The 27633-nt window shown below is 32.2% G+C and overlaps 4 protein-coding genes and 1 non-coding gene across 5 annotated transcripts; 3 read left to right on the top strand and 2 right to left on the bottom strand.

Annotated features, from left to right (window-relative positions):
- Positions 1 to 3203: 3203 nt before the first annotated feature.
- Positions 3204 to 4989, top strand: LOC125215501 (ethylene-responsive transcription factor ERF118-like). Its single transcript, XM_048116932.1, has 2 exons — positions 3204 to 3458; positions 3577 to 4989. Exon 2 carries the CDS (start codon positions 3739 to 3741, stop codon positions 4672 to 4674), a length of 936 nt encoding a protein of 311 aa, XP_047972889.1. The 5' UTR covers positions 3204 to 3458; positions 3577 to 3738; the 3' UTR covers positions 4675 to 4989.
- Positions 4990 to 8238: 3249 nt separating this feature from the next.
- LOC125209018 (tetraketide alpha-pyrone reductase 2-like) lies at positions 8239 to 10527 on the bottom strand. The gene is made up of 6 exons (XM_048108590.1): positions 10417 to 10527; positions 10158 to 10330; positions 9388 to 9576; positions 9145 to 9307; positions 8705 to 8894; positions 8239 to 8532 (listed from the first exon to the last, which is right to left on the bottom strand). Exons 1-6 carry the CDS (start codon positions 10520 to 10522, stop codon positions 8391 to 8393), a joined length of 963 nt encoding a protein of 320 aa, XP_047964547.1. The 5' UTR covers positions 10523 to 10527; the 3' UTR covers positions 8239 to 8390.
- Positions 10528 to 11102: 575 nt separating this feature from the next.
- On the bottom strand, positions 11103 to 11173 carry TRNAG-GCC. The gene has a single exon. It is a non-coding gene; the product is annotated as a tRNA-Gly (tRNA).
- Positions 11174 to 11560: 387 nt separating this feature from the next.
- Positions 11561 to 13379, top strand: LOC125216717 (endonuclease 2-like). Its single transcript, XM_048118479.1, has 9 exons — positions 11561 to 11726; positions 11808 to 11982; positions 12251 to 12352; positions 12452 to 12507; positions 12588 to 12671; positions 12743 to 12835; positions 12917 to 12978; positions 13045 to 13118; positions 13185 to 13379. Exons 1-9 carry the CDS (start codon positions 11592 to 11594, stop codon positions 13277 to 13279), a joined length of 876 nt encoding a protein of 291 aa, XP_047974436.1. The 5' UTR covers positions 11561 to 11591; the 3' UTR covers positions 13280 to 13379.
- A 3357-nt stretch (positions 13380 to 16736) lies between these two features.
- On the top strand, positions 16737 to 18447 carry LOC125216716 (3-ketoacyl-CoA synthase 5-like). The gene has a single exon (XM_048118478.1). It carries the CDS (start codon positions 16771 to 16773, stop codon positions 18214 to 18216), a length of 1446 nt encoding a protein of 481 aa, XP_047974435.1. The 5' UTR covers positions 16737 to 16770; the 3' UTR covers positions 18217 to 18447.
- Positions 18448 to 27633: the final 9186 nt, after the last annotated feature.

The raw sequence follows: 27633 nt of genomic DNA on the forward strand, positions 1-27633 counted from the left end.
TCTAATTTTGTAAATAACTTCATCTCTCTTCTCTCTCCTCATTAAAATATTCAACTATTAACGTTTTCATCTCTACTCTATTTCACCTAACAACATTTTCTAAAATTCTGTGCCACTCAAGAATGTGGTCATCTTGAGTGGGACGGAGGGAATATTATTTATAGATCTCACCATTCACTACACAATTTCAACTACTCCCTCCGTCCCAGATAATTCGTCCCAGTTTTCATTTCGGTCCGTCCCACAAAATTTGTCTCATTTCACTTTTACCATTTTTTATAGTGGATCACATATTCCACTAACTCATTCTTACTCACATTTTATTATAAAAACTAATATATAAAGGTAGGACCCACATTCCACTAACTTTTTCAACCCACTTTTTATTACAATTCTTAAAACTCGTGCCCGGTCAAGTGACCCGAATTATCCAGAACGGAGGGAGTATTTTTTTTCTTACATACCAATTACATATTATAACTCGTGTCTACTACTCTAGTAACTGATCTAATTGAGAGACTTGTAAATGAAAAATCGTAGTACATCGTCAATTGTCAAATTTAGAACGCATAATTTAATTAGACACGTATGTATAAACGTACAGTCGCACTGTCACGTGACCTACTGCACTTACCTTAATTAATTGCATTTATAGATGTACTGTCACGTGATTATAAAAATATCATGGTGTCCAAGAAGAAAAGGGGCCATGCTCCTTTCCCCATATTTTAATTTAATAAGTTTGGTATACTCACTACAAGAGAGCAGGGTCACGTGATGCGTGCGTGGCAGTGTTATTTATTTTATATTTAAAGTATGATAGTAGAACTAGAATTCACGAGGGTGTCTTTATTTGGTATATCTTTGAAACTGAATTTGAATGGAATCCACTAAAAGTCTAGAACATGGACTCTTTATGTTTTATCTTTATTAAAATTATTTATTTTGTTATATGTCTTGTCAATCTTATTAATTAATTTTATGTGCGAATGAAAATTTTATTTTATCATTTTTATTTATTCCTCATAAAAGAAGATTTTATTTTTATTGTAAATAGTAAATAAGTCAATTCCGTTAAATAATTATACTCATATTTCATTATAAAAATAATAAAAGAAAATAAGATCCATATTTTCATTAACTTTTCACATTTATTAAAATCATGTTGTTCTCCAAAATTTACCTATGTACTATTTTAGTCCATTTGTAATACATGACTTAATAACCGATTACAAGTTATGGGTGGTATAATTGAGTACATATCGTTGAATAACGTGAGTAGTGGACAACATGACGAGCATGAATCATATGTATCGTGATTGAGCGACATTGAATAACGTGAGTTATGCAATTAAAAAGAATCTTATTCCTATCATATTTGAAAGTGAAACAGTGGGTGTGTGGTCTTCTAAAAAAATCCCAAATAGTAGATATATCTAACAAAAACGATATTAATATTTTAAATTAGTGGAATTACACACACATACCTAACTTATTATAGAAGTATACGTGGGCATATTTATATCAAATGGAATATCTTGTCTCAATTATTAATTTTTTTCCCAGGAAACATGGCTCATTTGATTATAATTTCCTAGATTGGCAGCACGGTGAGATTTAGGACACCCAATATTAATACTCCCTCCGTCCCATTGAAGATTACCCACTTTCCTTTTTAATTTGTCCCAATTAAGATGACTCATTGTTTAAAATGAAAACTCATTTATCTCTACTTTATTTTCTCTCTTACTTTACTCTCTCCACTTAACACACAAAATAAAGTTGCATAAAATCATGTGCCGTCCAAGAAAGGGATCATCTTCCTTGGGACGGAGGGAGTATCTCTTAAATAAAATGAAGTTTTGATAAATAAACAAAAAAATAATGAGTCAAATTAGCTTTGACGAACATGCAATACAAAAGTGGCCCACGACTTCAGTTGAAAATACTCCCTCCGTCCCCCATTAAGAGTCACACTTTTCCATTTCGATCCGTTCCCAATTAAGAGTCACACTTCATTTTTACCATAAATCGTAAGTAGGTCTCACATTCCACTAACTCAATTCACTCCCATTTTATTATAAAATCAATATAAAAAAATGGGTCTCACATTCCACTAAGTACAAGAAACAACACTGAATAAGACGGGTGAACCAACCTTTAGTGCTCAAATTAAGTTACAGTGCATTTGGAATTTGGATCAGTATAACTGCTTTTATTTTTCTGTATAATAAATGCGAATCTATTTTTCTGTATCCATACACTAATTTTTGACAAAACATTTATTCAAAAAAATAATACCTAAAACTCTCTAGATTTTTTGCAACTTGCAATACTATTGCAATTAATAGTGAACCGTATCGCGGAAAATATAGTACTTATTTTTCAATGATTTTCTATTAATGTTATATTTTTTTCATTGATTTTCTATTACTGTGATTTATTTGTTACCATGTTATTTCTTGACATCTTACGAAATAATAGGCTGAATTTGGGGATAAAATTGGTCAATATCAATTGAATCAAATCATCTTGCTACTACTATAATTATCTTTTTTTTTTAAAGTAGAAATTCATCAAGTTTCAGAAAGATTTTAGAAAGTATTATGGCTATGATGGTTTTATATAATGCTAAAATATTAAACATAATTAAAATTTGATATAAATAAGAATCTCTCACCAACATGCCACCTCATCATGCTACTCATGTATATACACGAATCTCTACATACACTAAAACCCCCACTCCATACTATCTCAGTGAGTGAAGAAAGCAACATTATTTGAAAATACAATAAATAAAACAAAAGAGGTAGGCAGAAATAAATAATTTTAATTTACTTTATTTCAATTTGGTTTAGATTTTCGATGTAAACACACATGTCTTTTCCCTCCTTGTTTTCATATTTCTTGTTTCTTTTCAATTTTTCTTGAGATTTGCGTTATGGGGTCAGTCAATTTGTTGGTTGAAAGCAATAATAATACTAAATGCTAAATAAAAAAATACATAACTAAAAATAAATGCAATTTTCCACTAAATTTAATTCACACACACTGTTTTCCTCACTGAGTGGTTTATCTTTAAACCCTTCACTAAATACTGTAAAAATTCAATCTTTATCACTTTCTTCGCCGCTCGAGTGATCTGAGCCGTTGATTCTCAATCCCATTTCCTCAGTCTCTATTTATAGCAAATAAAATTCATTTCCCTCTCGTTTTGGGTGAAGCGTTGAGCAGAAAAAGGCGAGAGCTTTTGAGATACGGCGGCTCGGGCAAGAGATTTTTATGTCGGCAAGTTTCGATTTGGCTGTTTTGTCTCGGGCTGCTGTTGTCAAGCTCTGTTTCTCGTCAATTCCTTCGATTTCTGCTCGTTTCATGCGCAAAGCCCTCTGCTGCTCGATTCAGCAGAGCGACCTCTCTTTCTCCCCCACTGTTTCGATGCGTTTGAGGCCCAAACGGTGAGATTCATTCAAACTGGAATCACTTTTCCCCCAATTTCATGTTTAATTTCATAAACCCTAATTCAATTTTGATTTTAATTTGGGGGTTTATGTTTTTGTCACTTTTGTGTTGCAGGACTTGTACTGGAGTTGTGTGTTTTGGGGGTTTTCACATAAATCGGCTGTTAAATCGATTGATTCGAATCTCAAATTAGGGATTTTTGTTTGATTGGTAGGATTGGTAGAATAAGTGAAGATTTTAGGGGTTTTTGATTAGTTTTGGAGAGAGAGAGAGGAGATGAAGGCGGAGCTTCGGAAACCCGTTTTGGTCAAGGTCCGACCCGAACCCGTTAAGCATGCTATGAGAAAGATCCGATTCGTTTGCGACGACCCGGATGCGACGGACTCTTCCGACGATGAGAGAGAGGGAGAGAGGAGAGTGAAGCGTGTGGTTCATGAAGTCCACTTTCCTTTGGTGAATCCGAAGATTTCGGAATCGGAGAGCTCTGAGAGTGGATTTTTCAAGAGGAAGAGGTCGTTTTCTGCGGCGGCGGAGAAGAGTCCGGCTGCCGGGAAATACCGAGGCGTGCGGCGCCGGAAATGGGGGAAATGGGCCGCGGAAATCCGCGACCCGATCCAGAACAAGCGGGTCTGGCTAGGGACGTTCAGGTCCGCCGAGGAGGCGTCCCGGGCTTATGAGACGAAGCGCCTCGAATTCGAGGCCTCGACTAACGTGTCGGCCGAGGACGGCTCGGTCGTTGTTTTTGAGCGCGTCGAGAAAAAGTCCTGGACCGACGACCCCGTCACTGCCTCTGAAGAATTTTCGAGTGGCGGCACTATATCGCGGTCGAGTTCGTCGGTGGCGTTAGCGGTCGAATCGGCCAGCATTGCGTCGCAGACGAGTTCGTCCATGGCGGTGGCTACAACGGGTTCGGCGAATAATGTGATGGGTGATGGATTGATGGGATTGGCTCAGATTGATCTCGACGCGGAGCTCGAGGCCCTCGTCGCGGGCGACGGATTCGTGCCGTCTTTCGATGATTTTGCCGACGATGACTTGGACGATTTCCCGATTTTCGGGTTTGAGGACGGCGATCAGGGTAGTGCATTGCCGGATTTCGACTTTGATTTTGATTTCGAGGGTGGCGCGATGGCGTGGATGGACGAGGCGGCGCCGGGTGCTATGAATGGGATCAATGGAGCAACGCCTTCTTACAATATAGCATGCTTATGAGTTATGAGTCTCTGAGTTTTGCAGTTACTAGGAATTTTGTTTAGTGTTAATTTTAATATTTATGTCTATGTTTTGGTTTTTTGAGAGAATGATGTTTCTAGAACTGAAAAAATATCAGTTTTAGGGGTGTTGTTTATGAGTTTTGATGGGAGTTTTTTGTGCTATCGAGTTCGGAGTTCCCTTCGGGTTTTCTTGTGCTTTTTGAGCCGTCCGAAGGGGTTTCGATTCATCGATCAATAATAGTTTCTCATTTAGTTTCGAGTCCTATGTTACAAACTAAGTTTCAATCAATAATAGTTTCTCATTTAAATTTAAGTACTGATTTATCGTCTTACCAATTAAATTACACTTTTAATCATACTCTGATTTATCGTCTTACCAATTAAGTTACACTCCGGAACGAATGAGAGTAAAATCATCGTTACTCTCTCTACTTTAAGATTTTATAAGATTTGGTTTTATCAGAAGTCGTTTTCCATGTGATTAGATTTATTTATAAGTCCAAATTGCACCACGGATTTGAACCATGTGTCTCTATTTCAATGATATATTTAGTTTGAAAGTTACATTTTCCTAATGCTATGATTCCATTGCTTATCCCACCACATCTCCCTTTTTACTCTTGCTGCTTATAGCTTTAATCACCAAAATATTTAGTACTACTACCTTTCAATTACAATAGAGACATTTCTCTTAAAATTCTCTTTTTGCATACCACCTTTAAAATTTGCCTCTAAATAGGTGAACTATTAATTATTCTGATTTGGCAATCAATTAAGATTTTGATGCTAACTTGACTTATTATAAATCGTAATTTAAAAATGAAATTATTTAATTTGGTGTAATATATAGTGTTGTTTTGCTGTTTAAAATAAGATATGATTTTGGTTGAGGTACAATAATCACGTAAGAAATTAGCGCTGAAATTTTGATTGGCTGCAAAATTAGAACAAAATAATAATTCGATAATTTATAATTTTAAATTGGTATGCAGAACTAAATTTGGAAAAAGTTTTAAGAATTTAGAAGCAAAATTATCGATTTTATTATGAACTTTGGGAAATGTCTTTTTATGCCATGGACTGTCAATTTTTTTTATTATCAATTATGCATCCATCCTATCCTTCCATTTCTGATAATTCATGATTAGATTTTTAAAATAAAATTCCACATAATTTGTTTGGAATGACAATTATAATAGGAGGTGTTGGTGTATGATTTCAGTGTTCTAAATTATTTTTGGGTTGACGACATATAACGATTTATTAAGGTACAATTATTTTATTTGTTTGCTAAGCAAGAGTGAGTGTGTGCGTGGGCCATTTTAGTGTTGATTGTGTAGGCTTTTTCAATTTCACAACACCTATTATATGAAATATAATGTGAATTATATATATAAATCTAATTTTAATTGCTTTTGGATTATTTAGGAAAATGTTATTCTCGTATTTTTCGTATTGATACATTCTTAACGTTATTATAACATATATTCATTAAAACTTAATATGTTTAGCATACATATATAAATGAGATACTACAACACAATTTGAATTATTTTTTTTAAAAGCCAATTCAATTCATCTTGGCTTGTAGTACTATAATTTTCATTACATCCAGGTCATTTCTTTCTGGCCTGTACCATTTTTTGTTGTATTAAATTATAGTGTCCACTTCTATCTATGAATGGGGTGGTTGGTGGAAATTTTTGACATTGGTTTAATGTGTAAGTTAGTTGCTTCTTAGTTGGAGCAATAAAAATTTATGTTTTACTTATTTGGCAACGAAAAATTTCCCATTTTTAATTTTATTAATAGAATCTATACAATTCATTACTCTCCCCTGTCCACTCATTTAAAATAGAGTTCTTACTTTTGTATATAATGACAAAAAAGTTCAAATTATCAAAGATAATAAGCAAGAGTTGAACAAAACAAAAATAACAAACAAATTCTAAAAAAAAGTCAAATATTAAACAGATTGGAAAAAAATGCAAAACAACAAATAAATAACAGAAATTACAAAATCGGCAAAAAAGTCAAACTATAAGTTGGAGAATATGCAATATATTATCGTGGCCATGTTAAAGTTGCTCTTATTGTGAAAGTTAGTAATTGCGATTAAATGTTGAGAATAAACACATGCAATGAAGTCATAGAGTGGGGTTTTAAAAGAAAATTATAAAAGTGAATTATTGTAATGGAATGTGACACCACTCACTCAATAATTTCATCATAGCTCATTATTTTTCTTTCCACCTTTACATTTATTGTGATTTTATTTGGTTGCATATTTTTCTAAAGCATACATGCAATTGTTGACTATAGTCTCGGAAAAATAGGTTCACATTCTGTTTTAGCACTTTGATTATTTTATACACCTATTTACCTATATAAATATGTGACAAAAACCATGTTTTCTAAATTCCTTGACTTGTAAAACGATGGTAAAATCAAAATGTCGAGCATCTTAGTTCAATGGATTGTTTGCTAGAGTTACTTGTTAACAAAAAGTTAGTACCAACAAAGTCACTATTTACAACTTTGCATTAATCTATACATCGCTGGATCCAAGTGTAGTTAGAGGGGGCTTAAGCTCCCTCAAATTAAAGGTTTTAAAAGAAAGCAAATCATTCGCCCCATGGCCCCCCACATCACGAATCGACAAAATAGTGAGTAAATAACGGTTTAATCCTAGCATGTTCCTTAAAGAAGCGGTTATATACCCGATGCGCATAAGAGCCACCACAATTGATGAAGCTCTCACATTATTCTAGTGGGATTCGAATCTGAAATATATTATACTAAGTACCTTGAAGACCATTTAAGCTACCCGTGTGGATAAAAATGAGACTCCTAATCATAAATGGATGAAGTATGCATTATCTATTAACCAGTCATCCATATTTTCCCTAAATAAATTATCAACTAAAATTTTGCTTTTCAAAGTTAGAGACCATAGCAAGTGTGAAATTTATTAGCGCGATCATAGGCAAACTTTCTCTGGATTGGACTAACATCATTGTCGGTCCGTTAATTTGATTTTTTTTTTCAAATATAGTTACTTTCATGTCTTGAGTAAAGTGTAAGAATCATTTCTTTTTAATTTCTTGTTGACCAACTTCTTGATTTATAAACTTAGTATTGTGATTTGTGGGCCATTATAATGCTGAATTCGAGAAGAAAAAAGAAAACGATTTGTAAAGAGCAAGTTCTCCACTAGTTTAATGGATAAAATCATATTTAAAGATTTTGGGCTAAAATATTTAAGTGCAAAGAATTTTTTTATCTAAATATTTTTCATAGTTGGCCCAAAAGGCCTGAGTTTTGATTGGGCCCATTTATTTTAACTTTGTTAACAACTAGCAGTTATTATTATTATTATTATTATTATTATTATTATTATTATTATTATTATTATTATTATTATTATTATTATTATTATTATAATAAAAACAACCACAACCACAGCAACAACAACAACCACAACAACAACAACAACAACAACAACAACAACAACAATAATAATAATAATAATAATAATAATATTAAAGAAAAGTGACGGAATAATAATTTATGATAACATAATAGCAACAAAAGCTTTATAAATCTCAAATTGAGTTTTTAAACATCATGGAATAGTTCCATTTCTCATTTTCCAAAAGTAATCTTGATATCATCTATATAAAATAAGACTGATTTTAATAGTAGTTTTTTCCCTCAAAGAAATCCTTTTTCTTGAAAACTTGTAAAAAAGTCATCAAACATTTGGTCAAGAGATTTCATAGGAGGAAGCCCCAGCTCAACAATCTTGCTACTATCCATACTATGGGGCATATCACCCCCTTTTTGAGTGCTACACCTGAAAAAAGAAAGACAGTAAGAAAATTAGTACTACCGTTGATTCAATCACTGAAAGAAAAGATCAATTCTTTGGGAGCAATGGAGATGATAGAATCAGACATATTCCCGAAATGTTCATTCTATCAACTAGGTTATCTTTAATTCGATACGATATTGCTTGTCACACTTACTTATCTTCGTAAGGGTAATTAGGATATTTCTCCCTCAACATTTGAATGATTTCTGACCAATGTGCCACTGAGCTTGAACATATAAGTCTGCCAGATGCTTCACTTTCTTCCATAGCTAAAATATGTGCATTCACAACATCATATATGTGAACAAAACCTATTCTTGTGTTGGGATATTCTCCTCTCACACCTAATCCAAACAAAGGAGTAGTATTAATTGAAAGGAATTTAAAAAACATTGGGACTTCAATTTGGAGAAATTAATGTGTGTGTAAGGATTATTCATCGTACATGATGCGTGGTTTGGAACGAAACAATTTGTTTCAATTAATAAAGAACCGCTCTGTTTAGTTCGTTAACATCTTGTCTATGCCAAAAATAACGAAAGAACTCAAGAGAAGCACGCAACATTTAAACCCGAAACTCGATCTAATTCTAACCTTTTATAAGAGCCAATGTAAGTAACAATGTGCTAGTTGGTTGAGGGGCAAGCAAAGGGCCAATCACAAATGATGGATTCACCACCACTAAATCAAGCCCATTTTCATGAGCAAAATCCCAAGCCTCTTTTTCAGCTACAGTTTTTGCATAACCATACCACAGCTGCAAAAACAACATCCTCCAAATTATTTTGCTAAATCATTATAAAAAATAAATTAAAAAATTGAAGGCAATAATACTACATTGTATCTCTTGCAATATTCAGGATCGCTCCAGTGAGATTCATTGAGGGGGGATGCTTCTTCGGCATCGAATCTGTATCGGATCGAAGAGCAAGATGAGGTTAAGACAACCCTCTTCACACTGATAGATTTCTTGCAAGATTTTAGCACGTTTAGGGTTCCGTTTATGCATGGATCGATCAATTTTTCCTGCAAAAATAAAATGAAAATATGTTATTTTCAAGAAATATTATAAAAGTAGTTAATATTAATGACTATAGTGGTTATTCCGGTAGCATTTTTGTTTCAAAATTTAAATTGAGAAATTATATTTGGGTTCTACTAGGCAAAAATTGCCGAAAAAAATATAAAATTTGGTTATGTTCTAGTTCGTTTAAAATTTTAACAATCGATCTGACAAATCATAAAGTTTAAATTTATTCACAACTATCATACAACGATTTGTTTGGCGAAATTAATATTTAATATGACATCTGAAAAATCATATGTTGATGTTGATGTTACTGCTATGAGCCTATGACTAATTAAACGATGTCAACTGTTCATATCGTGAATGACGGCATTCTATTGAAAAACATCAACAACATCATGTAACATGTATGATGATTGAATTTTTTTTTTGTCGTGGGATAATTATGAAAAAAATTCCAAGCTCCTTATTTTAATATTTTCCCTATTGTATTTTAATGTTGTGATAAGTATCACAATTAGACCAAAGTTCGTGGTTTTTCAAAATTTTCCCTATATATCTTACAAAAACATGGACTTGCCTTTACGTTGTCATCATTCGCCACGAGCACCGGAGACGCCACGTGGAAGACGCCGTCTGCGCTCTCCACGGCGGCGTCGAAGCTGCCCTCTTCCACCAAATCAGCTCTCATAATCTTGAGCCTTTCCTTTGCTCCATTCAGCTGCATGAGATAGCCTACTTTGTCTGTGTTATCTGATGTAAGAAAAAAAATGAAACAATGTAAGAATTAAATCCCATGTTTGTATAGTAAATCTAATATAAAGAATCACAAATTGTACCTGGATCTCTAGCAGTTGTTCTTACAATATGACCCTTTTCAAGCAGAGATTTGATCAAATAAGCTGCAATAAGACCTGTTCCTCCAGTTACACAATATTCTGGCATCTTGATACACTTAATGTTATTGGCAATACATGTGGAACTTGGATTTATATAGGAGTTTATGTTTGTTTATAAAATTAGATAAATTATTGGATCATAGTAAGAAAGCACAATTATCATGTAAAAGCAAGTGGATAGTGGTTTGGAATTTGGTTACCAATGTCATGATCCACCTCAATACTAATCCTCTTTTTAACTACCATTTAATTTAAGGAAAATTATTGGAAAAACTATAAAATTTGATCAAATTTTAGTACGTTTACTCGCGACCTTAAAAATAAGTTGGAAAAACAGTGAAAGTTTTATTTGTTCTCAATTATCTCATGACTAAATAAGGTTGGCTACGTGTAATATATCGATGATGTTTTCCATGGGATTACAATTCCAAATCCATGTACCAAGCGGAGCCCCAGAGTCTCGGTTCATTAATTGTTTCATGAGAAATGGAAAGTCAACTCTTTCAATCCTAGGATAGTGATAAAATGCAAACTCTGAATATCATACAAACTTCGAACTATGATTTGAATTATAAAAAAATGTCAACATTCACGAGAGGGATATCATCACAGCACTATAAAACATATGCACCAGCCGGGAATCGAACCCGGGTCTGTACCGTGGCAGGGTACTATTCTACCACTAGACCACTGGTGCTACTTGTTTTTCATTTATAGATAAAATTAATTTATTCTATCTTCTCCCATTCCAAACTCTTTCCATTCCTTCTTAACAAAAATTAAGAAACAAATTTTGAGATAAGCAAAAAAAAGGCAAGAAACACTCTTTACCTTAAATAAAGATAAAAAAGACTTCATCAAAATACTAGTAATTTTTTATCTTGCAAGAGGATAAAAAAAAGACTTTAATTACATCCCATTTGAATAAAGTCGTTTTAATTTGCAACCACACCGTACCGTTACAATTCATCAGCATTCATTAAAAACAAGGTTGTCATTTTCGTCTCATTAAACATCGAAAAAGCCGCTTTCCGCAACAAATCTTTTCCAACATTTCACACCTTAATTTTGTTCAATCATTTCACACAGCTCAACAAATTATAAATAAGATTCTGATGAAATCACAAAGAAACCAAAAAATGGAGTTGTACAAAATCCACATCCTAGCATTTGCAGCTTTGATATGTTGTACCTCCACAGCCTATGGATGGGGAATTGATGGCCATCTCATCACTTGTAGACTTGCTCAGGTTAATTTCAACACTTTCTTATTGTTTTTTTTTAATTATTCTCTTATTTATTCGATGTGGGATTTTGGTTGGTTGCTGCAGCCGAGGTTGAGCAAGGCGGCTGCGGCCGCGGTCTCCCAACTCCTGCCTGCGTACGCGGATAATGATCTCGGTAGCTTGTGCTCGTGGGCCGACCGTGTTAAGTTCCGTTACCACTGGTCGTCGGCCCTTCACTACATCGATACTCCGGATCAACTCTGCTCCTATCAATACACTAGTGAGATCCATTCTTCAACTATACACTAATCAAATATTTCAAGTGTTATTTGCCTATTAATTCCTTTAAAATCTTTATGTTAATTATCAAACTATGGATTTGTTATAATTTTTAATGAAACGGAAGGGAGAAAACAAGAAATAATTAATTTAGTACTAATACGAGGTCGTTTCCCTGCCTGACATTCAATAATGCAATGTAAGTAAGTCATCAATCCATGTCTAACACTAAAAAAAAATCATCAACATTTTCACTTATGCAAATACAGGGGATTGCAAAGATGAAGATGGGATAAAAGATAGATGTGTGGCTGGAGCAATCTACAATTACACTAATCAGCTCATCACATACACCAATCCCAATTCTCAATGTACCATCCTTCAATCTTCAATATTCAATTTTTTATTTTTATTTTTTATTTTTTTATTTTTTTATAGTATGAACTTACATGGATTGATATGAACACCAGATAATCTCACTGAAGCACTTCTCTTCCTAGCTCATTTCATTGGAGACATCCATCAGGTTACCACAATCTTGTTTTTGATTCGACAAAATATGATCAGAACACACATTTTAGGTCAGATAACTTTTTAATCGTGCAGCCTCTACACGTCGGATTCACTTCAGACAGAGGAGGAAACACAATTGATGTGCATTGGTACACTAGAAAAACACTTCTTCATCATGTAAGTCAATTCAATTCCTCCATTAAAACCATCCTTTTTTCGAAGAATCTATGTTCGATCCATATCCACAGGTATGGGACGACAACATTGTCGAAACAGCAGAAGAAAGGTTCTTCGATTCCAACGTAGAAGAACTCATACATACACTCCAAACGAACATAACGGTATCTATATACACAATCCCTATCTATTCTTACCTCACCATTCCTTTCCAAACTACTAGAACCTTCTTAATTCTAAAACAGACCGTGTGGGCGAGCCAAGCAAAGGCGTGGGAGGCCTGCAGCAAGACGGCCTGTCCAGACGCGTAAGTTCATAAAACGAAAAAAATCAACATAATACAAATTTCAAATGACATGAATGCCTCGTGTAGATATGCATCGGAAGGGATCAAAGCAGCGTGCGACTGGGCTTACAAGGGCGTTAGCAACGGCTCTGTTCTCAAAGGTGCGTTTTTCGCATTTTTTTTCTATAGACCAATTCTTTTTATATCATGATCTATGATTTATGCAGACGACTACTTTCTATCACGTTATCCGGTGGTGAACATGAGGCTAGCTCAGGGCGGTGTTCGTTTAGCAGCTACTCTTAACCGGATATTTGGATAACGGATTATATCAACGTGTTTATTGCATTCGAACTTCTTGTATGAACATGTTTTCGATCAAAACAAGATAATCGAGCAATTGAACTAGCATGTAATCTGCATTCAATGTGTTCATTTGGTTGGCAACAAAAGCATTGTCACAATTCTAAAGACAAATAAAACACTATGGAATATGAGATATGAGATATGTGATAAGGTGTCACATGTAACTTCTTTATGCTCATTTAATCTCATTTAAATAAATTTTATATTAGCCGTAATTAGGATTTGTATTACTTATATACAAACATGAGAGGTGGTTTGTAGAATTTCAGCAAACTATATTTCAATTTTTATTTTTATGTATAAGGCTATAAAATATTGTGTTTTTCATGAGTATCTAATTTGGGGTTTTGATTGATTGAGATAACAAATTTAATATTAGAAATTGAATTATTTAGTTTCAAATAATTAAATAAAGGAAAAAAAGTAGCTTTTTGTCTTTTTTGAAATATTATTATTAATATATTGTGGCCTCATCGTGGTCGAGCAATTGACCCATTACGTTAGGAAGGCCCAATATTTATAAGTAATGGACAAATTCATAATGCATTCACCAATACTGTTGCAACTTAAATCATCATCCATTTTGACAATTAATCAAATGAAAATGACAATCTCTCTTAACTTTGAGTTTCCTTTTTCTCTAATGAGTTATTATACTTTAGAACATAGTACTATATTTTATTTTGTAGTTTTGAGAATATGTACACAAATTTTCACTAAAGTTCAATTATTAGTATTATATAATTTCAAAGTTTATAGTTTTTAATTACGAAAAATCAAATGTTTACTATAGGTCAACCCTAATTAAGTCATATTCTATGTTAATTAACACGAAAGTTTATATCTTCCGTCGTATAATTTTAAGTTCGAATTTACTTAAATTAATAATCATCAAATAGAGTTCGAATTTGACTTATTCAGATGAAGCGGTAATTCCCACACATGATGTCCAATTTTGGTACACCATGGATGTGGCAATATGGATCTTCGACGACTACAACAGTAGTTTGATATTACACACGGTGTACACACGGTGTCCAATTTTGGTACACCGTGGATGTGGCCATATGGATCTTCGAAGTTGTTCGGATTTTCGAATAAAACAATAGTTTGATATTGTTCATTTTGGGTCAAGCCCACACAGATTTGTTTTTGGATCACTCCTCAAAAGGCTCCCTCAATTGGGAGTGGACAGAAATTTATATTCGCCTCCCAACTTCCCTCAGACTTCTGATGTGGGATAGATTTGTACTCCATCCGTTCCATAGTAATTGGAGCGTTTCTTTTCGGCATGGAGATTAAGAAAAATTATGTTAGGTGAGTTAATAAGTAAAGGAAGAACAAAATGGAAAATGAAAAAGGTAGAGAGATGGAGAGAAAAAAAAGTAAGAGAGAGTAAAGTAGGTGTGGAAAAATGTGTTGACTTTTACTTAAAAGGGAAATGACTCTATTACTATGGAACGTACCAAAATGACAAAATGACACTATTACTATGGAACCGGAGGGAGTACTTAACAAACGTGATCTCCAACCAACAAAAAAAAATTAGCTTTTGGGAGAACATTGCCTACAGGCACAACGAGGTACCACTAAAGCGACGCCCCTACTCGCAAATATCATATGTTTCGAGGCCATTTCTACACGGTAAACCAAGTAAGTCCAAAGTTACAACACTGAGCCACCAGAAAGGAAATTAGTTGGATGATTAAAATCATCCACGTGAGGTACAATGAAATTTATATGGTTCTGAACCGGAACTGTGAGATTTAAATGGAATCAAAACTGTCACTTTTGAAACCTTGGTTTGGTTCAGATTCCAAAATTCTGGTACTGAAACCGTGCTGGGACCGTGAAAACCGTCGAAAAATCGTGAAACCCAGCCGGAACTGCAAAAAACCGTCGAAAATTGGCAGTTCGGAACCGTGAAAAACTGTTAAAAATGGTGGGCATCTCTAAATGCAACTAATGATGAAGTTGCATAATCCGTTTCAAATAAATTCGAATCGTACTGGATTTCTTAAATTTAATTTAACTAAATCTTGCCAACCACCGATCTATAAATATTTAGTTACGAATTAGCAATCACATCCTTAATTAAATCAAATCTCTCCAGTTCCCTTTTAATTCGAAACACCCAAGTGGCCAATCACTTTCGAATTTTCACCGGGATGTGCGGTGCATAGTCCATTTCCCTTAAGTAAATCCCACCGATTCCATCACCTTCGTTTCCTTATTTCCTATTAACATTTCTTCCTTGAGTGTATATTTATTAACCTTTTATTCCATTATCATTATAAAACTAATTTTTGAGCAAATATTTCCAGTAATTGATTAGTACTACAATGTATCTGTATTATATCTGTATTGTATTTTTAAATAAATTATACTGTAATTCCAATACTTCTTTGTGTGGAAAATTTAAAATTATACTCCATGATTTGTAACTTTTTTTTTTACAACAAAACATTTTATTTTAAAATATAACTTAAAATTTTAAAATGAATATCTAAAGTGATTAGGAGTATTTAGTTAGATTTAGCCATTTCGTCTTAATTATACACTTTGTAATTTTAATTTTCCCACATAAATTAAGTAGTTCCTATAATAATTTATTCTAGAAGTAAATAAAAACATAATAAAAAATTTGGATTTTAATCAATCTTGCTAAACATGGAGAGAGTATTAAAAATTGAATAGTATTAAAAGAATCTCCTAGAATAATTGTGCAGGGAAAGCTAATTTAAATTATCAAATTTATTTAAATCATAATTTATCATAACCTCTTTAGAGTACAGATGACAAAAAATATAGAATAAAGAAAAGTTAAAAGACTAGAAAAGAGAAGAAAGGTGATGGAATCATGAAATCGGTGGGATTTACTTAAACTTGATCTGTCTAACTTTATTCACCACCCTAACACACTATTCTTAAACTCTGTGCCGAAAAGAAATGTCTTTATTAACAATGAACAGAGAGAGTATTAATATAACGGTAAAATCTAGCATAAAATTAGACGTGCTAAAATATTTTATCCAACATCGAAAATATGAAGTAAAAACAACAGATCACCTAAAATACATAATAAACCACTCCCAATCGAAACAAACCTTGCAATCCATGCTCATGCATGAAAGACTTGTACTGTGTTACGGCCTTAATTTCCACATCTGTTGTGAGAACAACTGATCGATGTGCGATATATAGACTAAATGTGCACTCTCTCCTAACAAACTAGTCTTTTGGGATGAATTCTTATGTTTGGTCTGTATAAATTGGTGCTTTTATTGAAAGCCCAAACGGCTTGGAGTGGTGGCCGGGCAACGAACTCGTCGTGACCAACGAGTATGTTTGGGGCCGACTCGGAATGGTGCCCACGGAGTGGTAGCACTCTTTAAATAACCAAATCTCCCTCCATTCAATCACTCCACCACCACCACCTCCGCCGCCATGGCTCCATTGTTAACCAAACGAACCTACCAATTCGTCGTAAACAATTTCTTAAAACTCATTTTCATACCAATCGCACTAGCTGTTTCATCCAAAGCGGACTATATCATACAGTTCTACAATTCCATGCATCTCACCCCACTCCACTTACTATGCACCACCTTCCTAATCCTCTACACCCTCACCGTGTTCCTCGTCTCCCGCCCGCGCCCCGTCTACCTCGTCGACTACGCCCTCTTCAAGCCCCCCCGCAGCTACCGCGCCTCCTTCGCCGGCTTCATTGAGCACGCCCGCATGGGGCGCCTCTTCTCCGAGCCGAAAAGCGTCCACTTCCAAATGAAGATTCTAGAACGTTCCGGCCTCGGAGAAGAGACATGCCTCCCCCCTGCCCTCCACTACATCCCCCCGACCCCAACGATGGCGCTGGCCCGGGAAGAAGCTGAGCTCGTTATTTTTTCCGCGATGGATTCACTATTTACCAAGACCGGAGTCAAACCGAGGGATATTGACATTTTAATTTTAAACTGTAGCTTATTTTCACCGACGCCGTCGCTGACGGCGTCGGTGATTAATAAGTACAAAATGAGGAGTAATATAAAAAGCTTCAATCTCTCCGGCATGGGCTGCAGCGCCGGCCTGATCTCAATCGATCTCGCCTCCGATCTCCTCCAAAAGCATCCTAATTCAAACGCGATTGTGATCAGCACCGAGATTTTAACCCCAAATTCCTACCTAGGGAAGGAGAGAGCAATGCTCCTCCCAAATTGCCTCTTCCGGATGGGCGGCGCCGCCGTGCTCTTATCCAATCGCAGATCCGATCGCCGCCGCGCGAAGTACCGCCTCTCTCACGTCGTCCGAACGCACAGAGGCGCGGACGACAAATCGTACGGATGCGTATCGCAGGAGGAGGACGACGAGGGGAACGTCGGGATCAAATTGAACATCGATCTGATGGCGGTGGCCGGAGAGGCCTTGAAATCGAACATCACGGCGATCGGACCGCTGGTCCTCCCCGCATCGGAGCAATTGCTCTTCGCGATCTCTCTAATTATGCGAAAATTCTTCAATTCGAGATCTAAACCGTACATTCCCGATTTCAAAGAGGCGTTTGAGCATTTCTGCATCCACGCCGGCGGGAGGGCGGTGATTGATGAGCTGCAGAAGAGCCTCCAGCTGACGAATGAGCAGGTGGAGGCGTCGAGGATGGCGCTGCATCGATTCGGAAACACTTCTTCTTCGTCGCTGTGGTATGAATTGAGCTACATTGAGTCGAAGGGGAGGATGAGGAAAGGGGATAGGGTTTGGCAGATTGCGTTTGGGAGTGGATTCAAGTGTAACAGCGCGGTGTGGAGATGTAACCGGACGATCAAGTTGCCGGTGGAGGGGCCGTGGGCCGACTGCATTGATAAGTATCCGGTGCATGTTCCGGATGTTGTGAAGCTTTAGTTTACGAGTAAAAATTTAGTGGTCTGGATACATGCGTGGCATAGTATGAAAAGGAGAAATAAATTTCTAAATTATTATGTCCGGACCACTAAATTTTTATTCCTATAAAAGAAATTGTTATGCTCCTACCACTTTTCTGAATTGTAAGTTTCTACTACCTTTTTACTAATTGTGTGTCTATGTAATTGAATATGGATTTTGTTTTTTCAAAAAATAAATGTTGGATGGCTACATCATGAAGTTTCTAGTAGTAGTAATTGATCGATCGAGTAATGTGTTCATAATGTCCATTTTTGTAGAAAAGTAAAATAAATGTGGAAATCTACATCATATGTGTGTTTTTGAAGAAAAAACTTTAAATTAACTAGAAATAGTTAATAATGCAATCCGTAATAAAAGCTAGAAACATAAAAGCAAGAAATATGAAAGAGTTGCGAGTTAGAATACGTCCTAAATATTTTTCGATGGACAAATCCAATAAACTACTATATTAGGTATCTGTAGTAGTAATTATTGACATTCCAAGATGACGGTTGCATATTCAAAAACAATCGAGTGATGTGTGCACTTGATGGAGAAGACTACTCCATGTGGATATACGTATACCATATAATACCTGACCAGAACAGTGATGATTGATGGATGTACATCGGGACTGTATCTGTGTAACACTAATTTTTTTTATAAATATGCAATCGACTGTATCCGGGTAACACTAATTTTTTTATGAATATAGATGCAATCCCAAATTATATATCCTCAATATAATAGTTTAGTTAGTCCTTCTATTGTGTTACTTGCTATTTTTTCTACTTACTATATTTTTATTAACTATGATTATCTGTATACTAGAGTAGGAGAGGGGAAGTGTGGACCATTACTTCATTCATATCTTATACTAACTGTTTTTATTAAAACTTATATGACGTGGTCTGATTTTTTAAATCAAAAGTACCAAACATTTGGTTATGACTCATAATTCGTTGGAAGTAAATCTTGCAGGTGTACGGATGTGCATCAAACATGTAACACCTAAGTTTCAGGAAATTAATACCTTCATAAATATTTAGGGGCATATATATTTCGTACTAATATAATGTCAAGAACTTTGGAGACAATTCTGGAATACAGTAGTATACTAGTATTTTCGTGTATATGCCATATAATCATATTTTAGTAGTAATATTAGAAATTAATATATAAATATAACATTAATGTTTTTTAATATTTGGAGAGCTTTTGTGTTCTTCTCAATGTCATTGTGGGGCGGATACATGATTTTATCGCCCAAAGTCAATAATAGTTATTGGATAACGGACACTTCCTCCTCCAAAATATGCTTTCTTTTATTTTAATATATCCTAACTTCTATAAGTATGTATACACTCTAATTTTAGAAACTCTTTTCTCATTAATGAAATGTTACCTTTTTTTCTACTAACAATACTTTAATTACTTTTTCTTTTTATATCTTCTACTTTACCAATTGTACATTAAAGTCGTACACAACCAAAAGTACATGTTGAGAAGTATTTGAAATAATTGGCCGTAAAAGATGTGAGAGATATGCAATTAATCAGTGATTTGGAAGCCAAAATACTTTAGCGAATATTTTTTACTAAAAATAATCGTGGTTATGAGTGATATACAAATTTGCAAAAACAAATCATGGATTTTGACTTCCACATCTTAACACAATTTCATTGAAATACAAATAAATAGGATATTTGAAAAAAATGTCAAAATTATGTTATAATTGACAATTTTTAAAAGATGCGAGATTGATGAAAATTTAACTAAATCTCATAATTTTTGTGACACTTTTTCTCTTACTTTATTAATTTTGAATTAAAATATATATTATCTGCAATCAAGACTATTTTTTTATCGACAGAGGAAGTAGTAGTATATCAATATAAATTATAGATACGGTTAAGATACTTACTCCCTCCGTTCCATAGTAATAGGAGCGAAACTTTTCGTCACGAAGATTAAGAAAAATTGAGTTAGGAAGTAGTAGTATATCAATATAAATTATAGGTACGGTTAAGATACTTACTCCCTCCGTTCCATAGTAATAGGAGCGAAACTTTTCGTCACGAAGATTAAGAAAAATTGAGTTAGGTGATTTAAGTAAAGAGAGAATAAAGTGGAAAATGAAAAAGGTAGAGAGATGAAGAGAGAAAAAAGTAAGATAGAGTAAAGTAGATGTGGAAAAATGTGTTGACTTTTATTAAAATGAGAAATGACTCTGTTACCATAGAACGTACCAAAATGACAAAATGACTCTATATTACTATGGAACGGAGGGAATATTTGGTAAAGGCATTTTGGTGGCAAAATTGACTACTTTGCCACTTATGATAAGAAATCTAAATGCACATTGTACTTTGATATGACAACTAGCCCAGAGTTTTCTTTGGCCTACTTCTATCATTTTCTTTTGTCCTATTCCATTAATTCTGCTCCACACAAATGTTTCCACTGGCATTGGCGCTCGAGTGAGACTGGTCTCCTCAGCTCAATCGCTCTGTTGCCCGTCCCAATTTTTTCGTAAGCGAAGCTTCTCCTAAGCTTTTACATAATTAAATGTCTCATCATTTTGGTTCTGATAGGTAGTCATCGTCTCATTTAAAATACACATTCAACTTGCACTACTCCTTTCTTATGACTCCAAGTGTTGTAACTTTTGGGGAATTCTAGGTTTATCCTATAGAAATGGACTCGAATAATACTCTTACACTAGTAGTAATAAACATTTGATTTTCGTAAAAACGACTACAAACATACGTTGCAATTTTGTATACATATTCTCAAAACTACAAAATAAAATATAGTTCTATTATGTTCTAACGTATAATAACTCATTAGAAAAAGAGGAAACTCAAAGTTAAAAAAGATTGTCATTTTCATTTTATTAATTGTCATCAATATGAAAATGAAATGGTAGCGGAAACCTAACAGGGATATACTCTAATCGAATTGACCAGTCAAAATGGATGATTATCAAAGGTGCAACATTATTGGTCACTGCATCAAGAATTTATAATTTTATATAAATAAAAAAATGAGAATATAAATAAAAACTAAATCAAGAATTTGTCCATTACTTACAAATGGGCCTTGCTAACGTGATGGGTCAAGTACTAAGAAAATAACGTGTGATAGAAAAACCAATTGCTTGACCACGATGAGGCCACAGTATATTAATACTAATAATATTTCAAAAAATGACAAAAAACTACTTTTTCCTTTATTTAATTACTATTTGAAACTAAATAATTCAATTTCAAATATTAAAACAGTCGTCGTTAACTCAATCCATCAAATAACCCCAAATTAGATACTCATGAAAAACACATTAATATTTTATATTTTTATACATAAAAAATAGATACGACAAGATATGACATATGAAAGGTGTGACAACGTAAGTTTGATAATATTAATTTACTATGTGATATATGAAAGTTATGACAATATAAACTTAATAATAATATTAAAAAATAAATATATTTAGGTGGACAAATGATATATGGTGTCGTGTTTAGATGAAATACATAGACGAGACACCTTATTTAATTATGATATAAATATTGTTCTAAGAATATTATATTCGATGAAATACCCTATTTAAAATTATTAATTTTAGTGACAAGATTTTGATATTCACCACGGTAAAATGTAAACAAATTTTGAAAAAAAAAGAGCTAGGGCATTAGCAAAGGGCATTATCAAGCGTCATAAGAGACCAATCGAAACACATCCACAAAACCCTCTCTCTGTTCCTTTAACCGTGTCGTATGCTATTATGATTGATAAAAGTCAAGGTCAATCACTTTCACATGTTGAATTGTATTTGAGGAAACCTGTATTTGGTCATGGACAACTGTATGTTGTTATATCAAGAGTTCCAAAATTTATGAATTTTTTGTCCGGGGTTTGCTTCTAGGTTTTGTTTTTGCTGTTTAAAGTGTTTGTTTTTGGTCTCCATTACTTATGAACTTACTTCTTCCGTCCCACAAGAATAAACATTCTCCAATTTTGAAAAATCTTTTTTCTCTAATGAGGTGGAACCCATTCCACACTAACAATATTTTAATTACTTTTTCTCCCTATTTCTCTCTTACTTTACCAGTTTTGCATTAAAATTCGTGTCAAATCTAAAGTGCATGTTCTTTAGGAACGGAGAGAGTATTATTTATTGCAAATCTTTGTTTTATGATTAGTTTTGCTTGTTGTTTGTATTTATAAATGGTTTAAACCTTGAACCATGATCCTTACATTGATTGTCACACTATTTTTTTCAAAATTTGTTTACAAGTTATGTTTATATTTTGAAAATTTATTGTGTCACGTGTATAACACAGGTGTTCACACCAATTAATCTAATGTAAAGTGGCGGTTTAAATAAAAATTGGTGTGGGCTCTGATATTTATTTGTTTGGGCTATAATGTCACTGATTCAGATTTTAAACAGAAATTGGCTTGGGCTCTGTTATTCATTCACATAATTTTCCTTGTTTGATTTGTTAATTGCAGTTTTTCAACTTAATATTTTTTACATTTTTAAAAATTCGTGCCTTCACCAGATGTGACTCCTATTATGAGACGGATGAAGTATTTAATTGGGCTATATTTATGAAAGTAGGGGTATATTTTTAGCGACTGGTTTTGGTGATGGGAGAATTGGATTTTCAAACCGTAGTTGTTGATCTAGAAATACTGTAGCACGTTAGCGGCTTTTCGAACAATGATTTATGACGTTTGTGTGTGAGCTATTGAAGAATTTTGGTTAATTCGTCACTCGCTGAGTGTGTGTATGATAGGTTAGTTAAATTCTAATTAACTAATATCAGTTGATCATTAGTCACACATCTTCTCTTTGTCATTAATTTAATTATTTTTCTATGTTTTGCTTCTTGTATATGAATATTTATTTTGTTGATCATATTTGTTGAGCTCATTGTATATTCCATTTATCTGATTTTTACTCTTTATTCTTTACTTACATCTCTGTATAACTTATTATAATTAAATCATACTTTTTGATTATTAGTGACACATCTTATCTTTGTCATTAATTTTATTGTTGTTACTCCACTTAGGTCATAAATTAAAATTGTTTAAAATTGTTTTCCGAATTTGAAATGTTTCATTCACTATGGAGTAGTAAATTCTTCATTTAGAATGAGACAAAATAAATACATTTCTATTTTTGTAAATCTTCACGTTACTTTAAATTCTTATTTTCTATATATTCATTATTCGAGATTCATTATATTTTTCTTTATCATACTTTCTCTTCTCTCTCACTCTATCCTCACCTTATTTTGGTTATGACTTATGAGAATCTGAAGTTATCTAGCTGAAAAATGCATCATTGCCCGATTCCTAATATGTTCTATTGCTACTTTATGTGCAAAATTCAGCACTCAATTTTCTTTTGCAATTATTTTTCAACATCCGTTTTTATATATGTTCCCCTTTACTCAATTCTTGTCAGTCCCAATTTACGATTTACTACTAATCAGCAAGAGTGATGCCCTCACTAATTTTCTCCATTTCCATTTATTTTCTACTCTAACTCTATCTTCCCCAAAGAATTATAAAATCAACCACCGACAAATCTATGATAGATATTCATGGTATAAAATTTCGTATAGATTATCAAAAGTGTAGAAGGTGGATCTATTTTTGTAAGATTGATAATAGTTAATACTGAATCTAATTGAATTAAAACGACGTTTTAATATTAATAGAAAATTAAAACTCTAATCATAACATAAGTCCAGATTAAATTAAATTTCCTAATAATACAAATTTAATTAACACTACTCATTGGAGACACTATGCCATATATGAATTAGCAAAAGAGTAGTGATAAATTAACAAAATTTGTATATACAAAATTGGACATTTAAGGTATTTTACATTTTAAAATGTAATGTATTACATATCTACCCTTTTATTGATTATTTAGGAAAGATTAAGTTTCTCATAATCTTATATTTAAGGAATGATTAGTAATTGATTATGTATACTAACCGTTACATAATTTTTTCTTTCATTAACAAAAATGAGGATATTTCTTCTCCATTTTATAAAAATTCAAATTAGCTAGATTCATATGGTTCATGATTTCATAATTTTCGGATGAATATTTTGATTAGGAATAAATTAAAATAAATTTAATTAAAAATTTACAATACTTTTAGCAAGATATTATAGATTCACTTCAAATTTGCAAAAATACTACTACTACTATAAAAGGATTCCAAGTTGACTTACATTCTACGATGGAGAATTTTATTTAATATTCAAACAATAATATAAAAGTTTATATTCTCTCCATCTCCAATGAGTATGAACTTTAAGTTCGGCACGAGTTTTAATGCATTATTGGTAAAGTAAAAGAGAGATAGACAGAGAAAGTTTTTTTAAACATTATTGCAGAGAATGAGTCTCACCTCATTAGAGAGGAGAGAATTTTCAAAATTGGAATGTTCATACTCTTTGGGGACGGACAAAAAAGGAAATAGTGCATACTCTTCGGGATAGAGGGAGTATATCGTTTGAGTTTGCTTTAGAACTGATACATACCAATTTTTAATTCACTCATCTAATAGTCAATAATACCAAATTATTTTATTATAAAATAATCTTAAAATTTAAAATTATAAAAGCGACTATATGTATAAATATTCTTAATATTATCCTCGAACGAAAAAATGATTATCATTAGCATCTAATTGTGTTGTTATTAAATAATCTTTAAAATTCTAAGTTTATAAAAACAAATGCATGTATATATACTTCATTTCTTAGTATTATCATCCAACGAAATAATCATAGTCATACCCATTCAATTATTTATAATTTTTAAAATTTTAAGTTATAAAACGATTGCATCTATATATACTTAATTTCTTAGTGTTATTATCCATGAAATAATCATAATCATTCGCATCAAATTATTTTATTATAATATTTTCTATAAAAACTTTGAGTTATAAAAACAACTACATGTATATTTACTTCATTTCTTAGTGTTGTCATCCAACGAAATGATCATAGTCATTCTTATTCAATTATTTAATTTAAATTATTTAAAATTCTAAGTTATAAAACGACTACATGTATATATATTTGGTGTTATCATCCAACGAAATAATCATAGTCATCAAATAGTTACTTTAATATTATGTAAAATTCTAAATTATGAAAAAGCATATATTTAATTTCTTAGTGTTATCATTCAACATAATAATTATAGTCATTTACATCTAATTATTTTATTCATAAAAAATCATTAAAAATCTAAATTATAAAAACGACATGTATATATAGTACTAATTTCTTATTGTTATCATCCAACGAAATAATAGCCATTTTAATCTAATTATTTTTTGTTAAATAATTCTTAAACCTTAAAGTTATAAAAATGATTACAGGTATATATACTAGTGTTATCATCTAACGAAATAATATTAGTCATTCGCTTCCTAGAATAGTGCTTATTAAATAATCAATAAAATTTTAAGTTATAAAAACGACTACGTGGATGTATATTCAATTTGTTAGTGTCATCGTCCAAGGAAATAATCTTTAAAATTCTAAGTTAATAAAAACAACTACATGTACACATACTTTACTTTTAAGTGTTAATATCCAACGAAATAATAACATTCATTCTCATCCAATTATTTTATTTTAAAAATAAAATATTTTTAATTTCTTTGTGTTATCATCCAACAAAAGTATTCCACTTGTTCTATTAAAAATGAATTTTTTTTTTATAATTGTCCCATAAAAATGACACATTTGCTAAAATAGAAATAACATCATCTCTATTTTTTTTTCTCTTTTACTTTTTTCTCTTTTTATTTATCTCACAAAATACTAATAGTACTATCACATAAAAAAAATATTTTATATTTAATTAAATAAAAAAATAATTATCATTCACATTTAATTATTTTATTATTAACTTATCACTAAAAATTTAAGCATTATAAACAACTAGATGTATATACTGTTTTCTAATATGACCATTCACTAAAATAATACTAATTATACACCATCTTTTTTTAGTCTTTACTATTCTGTTCGTATATAATTAATTGATACTACTATATTGGAGCTTGGTTCTTTTAAACTATTGGTTTTTCCCCCTTAAATTTCTACTATATAATATTAATTTAAAATTATAAAGTAATTTTTTTTTTCATCACTTTACTTAATACACAAAAAATAAGTATAAAATTTTTAAGATATGTAATCTTATAATTTTGAATTTAACGATAGATTAGTGCTAAATATTAGTAGTAGTATATTTATTTGTTTAAATCATACGTATAAGCAACAATCTTGGCTAGATAAATTTTAATTATCTTAATTTATGAAATTTCCATAAATATTGTATTGATCTTCCACATATTCATAATTTTCCATATAAAAGGGTAAATTAGTAAGAAAATAATAAAATCGGTTTAAATAAAAATCGGTTTAAAATATAAGGGCATTTTGTATATACAATGTTTGTTAATAAATCATTACCCTTAGCAAAATATGTTTAACATCTTTAATTATTTTATGAGAAAATATACCTAAGTTGTACATGTACATGATATCCTTAAATTATTAAATTTAATTGAATTTAATCAAAAATTAATTTTGTTATTATTGTATCATATGTAACAATAAGAAGGAAGTGATATATAAATTTTATGTCAACTCGTAACATGAGCTTGATCTGAATTAATTATAAAATATTTAGTGAAAAATATATTTTTTTAAATATACAAATCTTTAAGTTAAAATTTTAATTTTTTTTCGAAATGTTACAAATGATTCATATGAAAATTATTTTAAATCAATTAATATTTATAAATCGATTATCAATGTAAACTGTTAAAAGAAGTTCGATTATGTACGTATAATTAACTATGTTTATCACTAACCAATGTAAACTGTTAAAAGAAGTTCGATTATGTATGTATAATTAACTAGGGGTGGGTAGGTACGGTATATCTTACCGAAACCATCATACCGTATACCTTATCGTAAATACGGTATGCGAAAAAGTCATACCTTTACCTTACCAAAGTTTTCGATATACCGAACTTCAATATACCTTATTTTCGGTATGACGAATTTCCATACCGATACCGTACCTCATTTTCGGCATACCGTACGGAAGTTCGATATACCTTACTTTTGCGGTATACCTGACTTTCAACATCAATTAAAATAGAAAATTATAGTTTTTAGAATATTATTTATATTTTATAATTTTAAAAATAAATTAAATATAATTTATTCATAATTATATTTATATTTCATAATAGATTTTATAATTTAAAAATATATAAAATATATTTTATATATAATTGTGTTTATATTTTTGTGGTATAT

The sequence above is a fragment of the Salvia hispanica genome, chromosome 3 (assembly GCF_023119035.1).
Source record: "Salvia hispanica cultivar TCC Black 2014 chromosome 3, UniMelb_Shisp_WGS_1.0, whole genome shotgun sequence".
Classification (NCBI taxonomy): Eukaryota; Viridiplantae; Streptophyta; class Magnoliopsida; order Lamiales; family Lamiaceae; genus Salvia; species Salvia hispanica.

Bases quoted from the DNA above. Each gene is read 5' to 3' on its own strand.
- LOC125215501 (XM_048116932.1), top strand. From the start codon at position 3,739: ATGAAGGCGGAGCTTCGGAAACCCGTTTTGGTCAAGGTCCGACCCGAA.
- LOC125209018 (XM_048108590.1), bottom strand. From the start codon at position 10,522: ATGCCAGAATATTGTGTAACTGGAGGAACAGGTCTTATTGCAGCTTAT. The intron at 9,308-9,387 runs GTAGTATTATTG...TTGTTTTTGCAG, and splicing joins AATATTGCAAGAGATACAAT to CTGTGGTATGGTTATGCAAA. The intron at 8,533-8,704 runs GTAAGTGTGACA...TTCTTTTTTCAG, and splicing joins AATTACCCTTACGAAGATAA to GTGTAGCACTCAAAAAGGGG.
- LOC125216717 (XM_048118479.1), top strand. From the start codon at position 11,592: ATGAAATCACAAAGAAACCAAAAAATGGAGTTGTACAAAATCCACATC. The intron at 11,727-11,807 runs GTTAATTTCAAC...TGGTTGCTGCAG, and splicing joins TCACTTGTAGACTTGCTCAG to CCGAGGTTGAGCAAGGCGGC. The intron at 12,508-12,587 runs GTTACCACAATC...TTAATCGTGCAG, and splicing joins TCATTGGAGACATCCATCAG to CCTCTACACGTCGGATTCAC.
- LOC125216716 (XM_048118478.1), top strand. From the start codon at position 16,771: ATGGCTCCATTGTTAACCAAACGAACCTACCAATTCGTCGTAAACAAT.